The sequence below is a fragment of the Pieris rapae genome, chromosome 9 (genome assembly GCF_905147795.1).
Source record: "Pieris rapae chromosome 9, ilPieRapa1.1, whole genome shotgun sequence".
Classification (NCBI taxonomy): Eukaryota; Metazoa; Arthropoda; class Insecta; order Lepidoptera; family Pieridae; genus Pieris; species Pieris rapae.
Genome location: NC_059517.1, coordinates 7,244,086 through 7,255,438, shown reverse-complemented (window position 1 = coordinate 7,255,438; position 11,353 = coordinate 7,244,086). Strand labels below are relative to the sequence as shown.

Below are 11,353 nucleotides of genomic sequence, written 5' to 3'. Positions count from 1 at the left end.
ACATTTTTTAAATAATGAACAGTCAATTTTGACAGAGACTTCGAACGTCAAATTTAAACACGATAACGTTTATAGTCTATTAATGATAAATAAATATTAAACTTCCAATAGCTTGTTATGTACACTCTATGCTTAAAAGGCATATACATTTAATTAACAAATAAAGTAAATATTAATTGTTTTAATTTTCAGAAATGAAATGAAAAGTCTTCATGGTATTATTGCTGGTGGACCAAGTAATTGCCGCTCCCACCTTTAAAGAGAGGTTCGTATACTAACAACGACGGAGTTTATACTCAAAACGAGACGTAAGATATAAGGGACCATAATTGTGAAGATATTTTTTCTTTTACGACTGGACGGCTTCCGCAATGATGACTCAAGTGAATCTAAGTGCTCTTGTCGCAGCCGATGTTTTGGAAATGGAACACATCAATGTTCTATTATATTAGCAGGACAAAATCCATAAACTTTTCAAAAACGGAAAAGATCTTCCACTAATCATGTCACATTGGCGTATTTTGCAGCTACTGACAGTAAACAAAATATGAAGATTCAAATAAAATCATAATATATATGTTAATGCCCTTATAAGTATCCCCTTAATAAGAATGTGACTGCACAAGTCACAAAGAATGTGAATCCACTTAAATGTTTGTAATAAAACTGCTATAACCTGCTTTAACTAATTATCAGTGTACGGTTATTACCATTACAAGAGATCAAGACTTGCTTCATCTGGCACATGACAAGAGACACTTTAAAAGACTGACGGCCAACTTCCAGTAATAAAGAGGCACCAAAAGAAAAAGTAATAGAAAAAACGCAATTTTTACAATAGAACTGTGTTCACTTAACGAAATTATGCTTCCAGTGTGTAATATAGAAACTGATGGTATCCTGAAAGCTTTTGGGATGCAACCTGCGGTATCAAAATGTTTAGAACTGGCCAGTTAGAAACATTGCTAATGAAAACTGTTTTTAATTTCAATTTTAGTACTCTTTGGTAACCGAATGTATTGCATAATATTGCAATTCATTTGCCATTTGTTTTTGTGAAGCTTTGTACCAGATGGATACCTCACTTTGACCAACGACTGGAATCACCTCCACATGGACTGGTGTCGCCAAATGTTAGATATGTTCAACGGCGGTGACTCAAATGCTGTATTTCACATCGTCACAGGTGATGAAAGCTGGTTATATTGCTACGAATCCGAAATCAAAAGATAATCAGATCAGTGGCTGTTTCCTTTCGAGGATCGGCCAACTAAGGTACAGAAAAGAAGAAGGACGGTTACTTCAGAGTGATTGAGAATGAATCGCTGTTTGTTTTAGAAAAAACTCGACAGCAGCGCCCTCGAAGCAGGATCCTCCTTCACCACGACAATACTTCAGAGCACACCGCAAAACGGACTGTTGAATATTTGACTATAGCAGATGTCGAGATAATGAATCATCCGCCATACAGTCCTGAGCAGGCGCCCTGTGACTTTCATTTATTCCCAAGAACTAAAAATTCGAGGTATTCGCTTTACGAGTCCTGAAGATGCGGCGAAAGCGTACAAAAATGCCATAGAAGACCCCTAAGGAAGAATGAGCCCAGGGCTTTTCTCAATGGTTCCATCGAATGCGACGATGGGTAGACAGGAACGGAGATTACTTGGAAAAACAATAATAGTATTGGCAACTTTCTACATTAAGCTGTTTTTCATTTTCTAAACATTGTCAGTGTTTAGGTTAGACTGTATACACTAACGGGAATTAATTAATATGATATTTTAACATTGGATGAGATTTTGGATAAAATACCTAAAAGTGTACATAACTATGAAATTCACTCTCGAATAAGATTATTCAAGGGTCATGAGTCATATCAAACGTGATAAATTCACACAACAACACAAAATATGGTTATAATGCATATATTTTACAGTTAATAAATGTATTTAGTTAATTTAAAGTTTGTTATTTAAAAAAAATTCTGCATGCTGACAGTCTGCTTCGATGGAGATTTTTTAAATTTGAGAAAGGGGGATAAATTCTTAAATTTAATTTAATAATGAGCCATTAAACTAAGATTGTGAGATACTGACTGCTGTACTTGTAATAGTAAATAAGTGACCGACTAGATACAAGTGCCAAGACTTTTCCAAAATGCTTAAGTGAATGGCATATAATAAAAGCAAAAGTTTTTTTTTGCGTTGCGGTCATATTTGATAATCAATATAAACCAAATAATGTAAATTAAAAAAATAAAGTAATGAAATCGTAGAAATAATATTAATATATATATGTCTATGTTGAAACCATATCAAATAGCTTTTTAATTGTTATAAAAACTGGTGTACGGTTAAATCTTAAGATAGGATATTGGCACAATTGAACTGTCATTTTCATACAAAGGTCTATCCACATACACCGATCCGACCTACCATGGATAGCTCGTATCGACAGATGGCTATTACAATCCGTCGATTAGTTATTTGCACACTTTTATCAATATTTTGATTAAGATGTCGATCTTAGATGGTCAAAAATGGAATGAGATAGGTTATTGGGTTTGGGCACATAATTATTAGTAATCAAATCGCAATACTCATGGTATACACAGTTTGTGGCGTTAGTAGCCTTGTTTTGATAACGATGGCGCAGGTTAGGTAGGAGAAATTGATGACAAAAAGGTAGAAGACAAATAAAATTAGTAAAGTTTATTTGCCAAGGTGCAATAAAATGGTCCCAGACATTATAAGGAAATAATAAGGAATCCTCAATATTATCAGTTATAGTTGACCTTATTAACACCGTATTATAAACAAATGATTAGACATAAGCAACTACAATTTCTTTAGTTATGTTCGCTTTATAATTGCCATTTCATCAGTGATCTTGGGTAAGTTAATACATATTTCTTTATTTCAAAAAATAGGGTTCTAATGGCTTAGATTTGATATTAAATACTCAAGTGGATTTTTACTTGATAGTTGCGACGGCAATTAGCTAGATCACTATCATTATGTATTTGTATACGAGTTGGAAAAAGCATGTATGGTGGATTAGAATTTGTTTTAGAGTTATAGGTGAAGTTCCAAGGCCCTTTTTATAGACCTGATATACCTATCTACCCTACCCTACCATGATATACCTGATAGACCTGACTTTTGGTCTGCTATTCCAAGAATTCCAAATCTAGGACGGTTCGAAAGTGTGATATAAAATTTGGTGTTTGTAGGAAAAAACATGAGCTGTGTTGTTACAGTGGCTTTAGAGTGCGAGTTTTACCACTGAGGTCGTGAGTTCGAGTCACGGCTCTGCACCAATAGAATCTTGTTTATATGTGCGCGTTGTTGTAATAGCTCCTAGGGTAAAGGGTAACTTTGTATCATCAAGTAACTGACACAGAATGCTGATTCATTTTTTTTCTAAAAAACAATTAAATGACAAACGGATGCAATCTGAGGCTATCCATTTTGTGCCACCGGATTAAGAGATAATATATATTGTTGAAATAACATAATTTATTACTATGTAATTACATAGTTACATAGTTTTATAGAAATTTTAGGACATTTAGGTTTTAATATGTTGACATCGGATATGATTTTGTATGCATTGAATTAAAATGTCATTATTCATAACATTATCTAGTAATTCATAAGTAGTGCACAGTATTGATACAAAAAATACAAACACACAAAATAAAGAAAACCATCGTTTTTATGTTATGTTTACTTAATATTATTGTTAACTAACTACTTACGTTATTTATTTACTTCTCATAATTATATATATTTACATAAATCATTATAATAACTACTGTTGAAAATGGCCTTTTTCTTAAGTATCATTGTATTAATATCAAATATCTACATTTAACTGTTATCAGTCTGACATTCACCTTTGTATAAAATTGATCATTCAAAACAAAAATCTTCTCAGATCTTTAAAAAAATTCTTATGAAAAATATTTTTATTTATTAAAACCTGTATCAGCTGGTTTTTATTTTTTATTTTTTTTTACAGAATCTACGATGACAATAAAAATCTTCACGGCTTTATTGTTCGTAGGCCTCATTTCAGGCGCTCCTACCTCTGTAGATGATGATGAGAAAATAACAATAGATAAAGACTATTATCCACGGGACTTCATTAAATACGAGGGAACCCATGACATTATAAGCATACTAGTACCCCTAAATTCACTTAATTTTGACGAAAACGAATCTAGCGAAAGCAATTCTAATGAAGATGAAAGTAACATTACAGTATTTTTCGTTGAAGCAGATATTGATGAATTTGGAAAACTTACGTATCAGGGTTTGTATAACTTAAAAGATGGAAAAGTCAAGAAGATTTTAGAAAATGGAAGAGATGCAGCTTCTTCTGGGGACAGTAGCAGAACAGTATACTTAGCAGCAAGTGATGGTCTCTACACTTACAAAGAGGATGAGCAAATAGCTGTAAAATATGGTTCTTTAACCGACAGCATCATTGGCATTGCTCACATAGCAGAGGGCAATATTTTATATATTTTAACGGATGATCATACAGTGTATGAAGTCCAAAATAATGGTAATGATAAAAGTAAACTTGAAGATATATTTGATGCGCAACAGATAGTATTAGATTACTCAAATAATCTTTACTTCTATACTTCGGATAAGAAGGTTCATGTAAAGACTACAGAAGGCATAAAAGACATCGTAGGTTTGCCAGAAAATTCTACAAAAATCACTCTAATAAAACCACCATTTATTATAGAAGATGGCATTCCTGTTCTGGTCGATAATGTTGCTTACATTGTTTACTCAAATGGTACCAGTGAAAATTCTGACTTTGATTTTAAACTTGATGCTATTCCGTCAGCATTTGGCATGGAAGCTGCTTTAATTCAATATTATGCTTATGATAAGAAAATATACGAATACAATATTTTACTTTTGGTCCTGGGCGAGATTTTAGATGAATTGAAAAACTTTTTAAGCAATAAAACTAGCGACATACAGAGTTTAGCTGCAAACAGAAGAGCAAGTCTACGAAGTAAGTAAATATATAATATATTTAGATCAAGTGCTGCTTCTGTAAACCTTAAAGAAAAACCGACATTAAATTTAATCACCCTTTTATTAAAACAGTGAAACCTTTTATTTTTAACCCAAAATATACATAATACACAATTATGAGTGCCATTACTTTTTATTAACATAGAAAAGAGAACTATTAAGCCTAATTCTTATTTATTTTAATGAGAACCCTCTTTAGTTGTATCTATAACCGACATGATAATTTTGGTTAGGTCTGATGGCCATTGAAGCGAAACCCCAAACATATTTCTTAAAAGAACTTCCATTACATTAAACTCATAAATTTTTCCGTCAAGAGCAGCTACAAAATATAAAGCGGCATCAATACTAAAAGCCGTAGGTGTTTCTTTTATATAAAAATCTTTTTTTACAGTTGTTCCATTAGAATACAACATATACAAAGTTCCATCGCCAAAAAATGGTACACCATTTTCCATTATAAAAGCAGGTCGTATAAATTTCACACTTTGTAAGTCTTCGGTTACACTAGAAAGATAGGATTGTAGATTTCCATCGCTTTGTACAATTCGTGGCATACGATCATCGCAAGATAAATAATAGATATTGTTAGAAGTATCTAACACAAATTCTAAAGCACAAACTATAGAATTTACTTTTGTTTTTTTTGTACCATTATTTTCTAGTTTATATAATTTGTATTGCGATGTAAGAAAGTAGATTAAATCTGTTCCATTTGCCTTTTGAATCTGAATAATGTCATCATGGAATTCACCAAACTTCTTAGCTGATAACGTTTCTGGATCGTACTTATAAACTCCGTCTTTCGCACCAAAATATACTGTTTTATCAAGTCCATAATCCGATGTTGAATCTCTTCCTCCTTCGAGGATCTCATATGCAGCAAAATCTTCAAGCACGTATATACAATGTTCTCCGTCTATATTTCTATCGTACACAGTAAAGAAAATCGTTGGTATATCAGTATGATCGATATATGATCCGCCATCAGCAGGTACTAACAGTTTTGTAATGGTGTAATTTGATTTAAAGATAATACTTTCAGCTCTAAATATTGAGTTAGATCTTTTCTCTCCTGAAAATACGTGTATAGAATCTGCTTTTGTTACTAAATAGGTTACAGCCGTAATAAAAGCCCACATATCTCTGGAACAAAGAAATTATAACACAGTAAATGTCTGATAACAAAAAAACTATAGGTATATAATAAAAAATATAATACATACATTATATAATATATAATAACACCAGCAATGACCTCATATGAACTGTAAAGCCCAGGCATTTCATACAGAAATATAATACAATTGACATAATTAAATGAAAAGGCGCTTAGAAGCATTTGAGATGTGGTGCTATCGTCGCATGCTTCGTAAAAGCGGGCTCCAGAGGGCCTCTAATGAGAAGATTGTGAAACGAGTTGAAATGCATGACGAAAAAACTTATGCAGAACACTGACCACTAACACCCCCTTAATTAATTATAATGGATAAAAATGTTAAATAGTGTAAAAATAGATCCTTAGTTCTGTTCTCTTACTTATCTCAACATATTTACCACATAGGAATACAAATTAAAATCATATACAATATTTACAAAATTATTTACTTTTATTCTTATAATTTAAATAGTACTACGGTACACGTTTATACACCTATGTTATAAGAAAGTATGATAGTCTCTTTATATGTCATTTGTATAATAAATATTGAATATCTTATTTGAAATTGAAATGATGTTATATAATCGTAAAATAAACCTAGGAATACGACACGCACATCCATTTATGCGTGAAGAGAATTAGTTCCTACATGGTTTTCATTGTAAAGCGACCATTTCACCGGATTGTATAAAGCATTAGGCATATAGTATCTATTATGTATTATGTCTTGGAGACTATTTTCAATTGGCAAAGCTATATTTGGCTAGATCAGCTTTATGAAATTTAACATCTATTAAGATCCTAAAATTTAGAATTCAAAGGAGTAGAAGTTTTTTAAAGAACCCACTTTTGGCGATTAAAAGTCATCTTATATTGTACAAGTTAAGTTTGTTGTGCAGCGGTTTGTAAAGAAATCGGCTTAAGTGGATCAGCATGTACTTAGAAATACATAGCAAGGTTCAATAAAACTTGATTATTTAAATGGAAATATCCGCTTAACACAACATTCAGCTGACAAATAGAGCACAATGGTGACTTACCCTAAAGGGGACAATAATGTGCTAAGATGGGATGATGATATAGGGTATCAGAGGTGTGAATACCAATTTTAAATGCTACACGTATGTACATAATGTAGCTTAGTATAATTACTAAGCTACATTAAGTAGCTTAAAATTCTGCAGAAACAAAAATCGAGATAATTAGTTGAACATTTAGATCTCTTTTATTCTTCCTCTAACTTTATCCATGTTTTAAAAGGAAATTATATTTTTCTCGTAGTATAGTGGAAATAGTCTTTCGCATTTCCTTCCTTCCTATAAAACTAGATATATTGAACTTGCAATATTAATCTTATTTCAAAAGTGTAAATGTATTGACTAACGATAAATTGTTCGTATTTTGCGCGAATTTTTTTAGATCGACCTCATTTTGTAGTGCATTGAACTACGTTAGCCTGTGACAGCAAAATCGTTACGATATCAGTGTAAATTGTGGTCCTGTGATTGGTGTTTGTGTCCTACTAAACAAGTAAGTACTTTAAAATTAAATAAATATGCAACTAGATAAATTCTAATATCCCTGTCATTATTGTGTATGCAATATCATTAGAATTTTCGTAATTTCTCTATCAGACTACTTAAAAATGTATTAAAAATTAATTTCCAACTAAAAATGCGGTTTAAGCATATTATTTTAACACACTGTATTCACTAAAAAGCTAATTGTATTAGCTGTACCTTTGCAGGACTATTTTATATATATATGGGCATAATAATTGTAATAATCTATAAATTTTTATAAAATTTTTACTGTCAAATAATTATTATTTGATAAATTAATTATGGTCTTGTCATTGTCTAATAAATACATGTATTATTTATAAAAAATCCTCTAAAACTCACTCATGTTTATTTTATATCAATAATAATATAGTTATTTTTTATTAAAAACTCATATTTTATAAAATAACACTAAACCACTATATTTAATATAAAAATAGTTAAAAAAATTTGGTCCCCGTTCCATATCTGAGTTCTCAGGACCACAATTTTGAGGTCAAACTGCTGGCAGCATTTCTTTTCGAAAGAATGACAATTCTTCCCATTACTAGTTAAACATTATAAAACTATGTTGTTTATCTCCATTAACATACTTTCCAGCATAACATTTGACCTGAGATAAAAGTATACCTACTTAATCTAATGAAAAACATCAACAATAACAAATAGAATTATCCATAAAAGTATAATTGATACAATGTTGTCATAACACACACAACTCTTTTTTTTTTTCAGAAAAAATGCTGCCTCTACTTATGTTCCTGTTCGTCACTACAACACTAGCCAACGACTGCTCATATAAATTTCATCGAATGAACTATTCTAGATCGGCAATACTAACCATAAAAGGTTTACCGACAAACCTTGAATTTAATTCTTTAACAAAAGATCTATATTTCACGTTAATTGACGTAGATACTCTACAAAACGATGATGTACAGACTAAAATGGATCAATACATTCTGAGAAATGGTGAACCAATAAAAATTGAAAATGTCAACGGTCAAGCCGCAGCCGTGGATTACGATAATGACAAAGTATACATTGCAAGTGATGATGGACTGCATGTATTAAACAAAACGGGTAGAGCCAACTTTGTAGCGATGAAAGATGAAGACATTGTCCAGCTGTTTAAACCACGACATTCAGATAATGTCTACGCGGTGTTCTACCCTCACAACGAAGTCTTTAAATTTAACTTAACAAGTCAGGAAAAAGAAAGGGTTGCAAATGTCCCGTGTGCGTACATATTAGCAGTAGATGGTGACGATAATATTTACTATGAATGCGATTCTAAGTACGTGAGAGTTTTGTTGAAAGGTTTTCAAGAATCGATAGAATTCATGGGCATGCCAAAGAACTCTGCTCGGGCGATTACGACTAACGATGACAGCGATGTCGTGTTAGCAGCAAACGATGGATTGTATTGGTTAAGGCCGGATAATATAATTCCTAAGAAAATGATGGATTTAGACTTTATTCCGTCTGGCATAGCTTTTAACGGTGACAGCTTTTACATATCAACGACTGACGTGATTTACAAATATGAAATGTGCCAATAATTAAATACAACCACATTGTGATTCAAAATCGTAGTTTTATTTCATATGATATTTTCATTTCATTGTGATATAAAAATATATATTCACTTAAAAAAAACAAGTGACGACATTAGGCAACATTATTTTGCCTAAAAATTGATACAGGCGCTTAAAAGTTGACAAAATCCAAATCATAAAGTCTTTTACAAAATGTAAACGTTAACGAGGTTATAATTTAGGTATGCTATCTAGCATAGATAGCATAAACCTAACATAGATAGTGAAATTTAAATATTCAATTTAAAAAAAAGTACAATTATGAAAGACTGAAGCTTTACCTTTATTAATTCTTCTTCTCCCCTAATTACTGCAGCAACGTAGGGTCCCGGCAGACTGAGATGTTATTATAGCATTTTCTGTTTCTAAGAATAGATTGATTGTTTTAAAACTATTACATCACTATTTTTCTAGTGGTCCTATTATACATGATGTTCACATTAACATACTAAACTGCTATATTTTAAAAATCAGTTCCCTCGAAATGTACCTTAGGAAATCTTATATAACAATAGTTGTTAAAATATGTCAAGATTTGGTATTACTGCCCCTGGCTTATACTTTATATACTTAAAGTATAAAAACCAATAAAATAGAAGGCTATAGTTTAATTTTGTCGTTTCATCTATTTAATAATTTATTACTAGTCTTAATGTTTAACAAGAATGTACTTCTACCCATTATCTACTTATAACATTACATTTTAAAACAAAATTATATAATTCACCCGCTATATTATATCCCCAAGACGATATTTACAAACTGGTGTTCGGTGACATAACAATGGTTGTTTTAAAAGAGTCGGATGTCGTCCACATAATTGCAAACTCAGATCACTGCTTAAGCGATCAGTAAGGATTAATATTTTAATTCAAATTTATTTAAAGATAATATTAATTAACTAAATAAATACCGTTAATGAACTTTAGACGAATAATATGTTTTTGTTTTCAAATTCTTTTCAGGGATTGACATGTTGCATCATGAAATTGTTAAAATATGGACTATCAATCGTATTGCTCGCTTTGTTGGCTTCAATTTATGCTGAAAAATGTGAAAGGATCAAGATTGGTAATGAATATTATAAACGTCACCTTATTGCAGCCATTGACGGCTACCCCACAGGAATGGTCATAGATCCAAGAACAGATAATATATTCTTCCTACTTCATAAACGGAACTACACAAAAGGAATTCACATTTTGAAACACGGATCTTTAGGAATCAAAGAGCTTCCAGTGGCCGATGATTATATTGGACAATGTATTGGCATCGATGAGGCTAACAATATAATTTATATAGGAACGAATCAAGGTTTAGTTACTTATGACTATTCAAGACCGGATATAAGTGTGGAACGACCAATCGGTGATGACGACATCAGAAGTATATTTATAGACAAAACAGATAATCAGATGTATATTACAACCGGTCATAATCATGAAATATTCAAATTTGTTAATGGTTCGGCCGCTGTAAAAAGATACGATAAGATCCCGAAAGCTTACAACTTTATATTAGACAGTAAAGGGAATGATTTTTATGAATACGTCGATGGCAGATTGTATTTCTTCCCAATAGACTTGTATGAACCCATACAGTACAAAGGTTTCTCTAGAGAGCTGAAATATATATTGAAACTGAATAACCACGACGAAGCCATTGTAGCAGTAAAGGGATCTTTATTTAGATTGTTTACTAGAAGTATTTTACCAGTTAAGATAGGACAGTTGGGCTTCAAAATTACAGGTTTAGCTTTTGATAACAAAAATAATATCATTATAGGCACAAGAGGAAAGATCTACAGATACAAACCTATAGATACTAATGATCCATGTCCTCCTGATGACTACTTTATGACCAGTATATAACTACTTATTTAAAATAAATCAATGTTTCGAAGCTAATAAATAATCTTTGGCATAAAGAGCGTTTTATTTTAATCCATACATTTTTAAACCCGAAAAT

General features: G+C 31.6%; 4 protein-coding genes across 5 annotated transcripts; 3 read left to right on the top strand and 1 right to left on the bottom strand.

The window, feature by feature from the left end:
• Positions 1-2,783: 2,783 nt before the first annotated feature.
• On the top strand, positions 2,784-5,132 carry LOC111003707. Its single transcript, XM_022274365.2, has 2 exons — positions 2,784-2,893; positions 4,024-5,132. Exon 2 carries the CDS (start codon positions 4,032-4,034, stop codon positions 5,046-5,048), a length of 1,017 nt encoding a protein of 338 aa, XP_022130057.1. The 5' UTR covers positions 2,784-2,893; positions 4,024-4,031; the 3' UTR covers positions 5,049-5,132.
• On the bottom strand, positions 5,125-6,205 carry LOC111003708. The gene has a single exon (XM_022274366.2). It carries the CDS (start codon positions 6,203-6,205, stop codon positions 5,243-5,245), a length of 963 nt encoding a protein of 320 aa, XP_022130058.2. The 3' UTR covers positions 5,125-5,242.
• Positions 6,206-7,583: 1,378 nt separating this feature from the next.
• LOC111003688 lies at positions 7,584-9,377 on the top strand. Of its 2 annotated transcripts, none has more exons than XM_022274339.2 (2): positions 7,584-7,759; positions 8,523-9,377. In XM_022274339.2, the coding sequence occupies exon 2, from the start codon at positions 8,528-8,530 to the stop codon at positions 9,347-9,349; it is 822 nt and encodes a 273-aa protein (XP_022130031.2). In that variant the 5' UTR covers positions 7,584-7,759; positions 8,523-8,527; the 3' UTR covers positions 9,350-9,377. The 2 variants fall into 2 exon arrangements, with proteins under 2 accessions (XP_022130031.2, XP_022130030.2); XM_022274338.2 differs by having other exon boundaries at positions 7,586-7,755.
• Positions 9,378-10,020: 643 nt separating this feature from the next.
• Positions 10,021-11,277, top strand: LOC111003705. Its single transcript, XM_022274361.2, has 2 exons — positions 10,021-10,236; positions 10,351-11,277. The coding sequence occupies exon 2, from the start codon at positions 10,369-10,371 to the stop codon at positions 11,254-11,256; it is 888 nt and encodes a 295-aa protein (XP_022130053.1). The 5' UTR covers positions 10,021-10,236; positions 10,351-10,368; the 3' UTR covers positions 11,257-11,277.
• Positions 11,278-11,353: the final 76 nt, after the last annotated feature.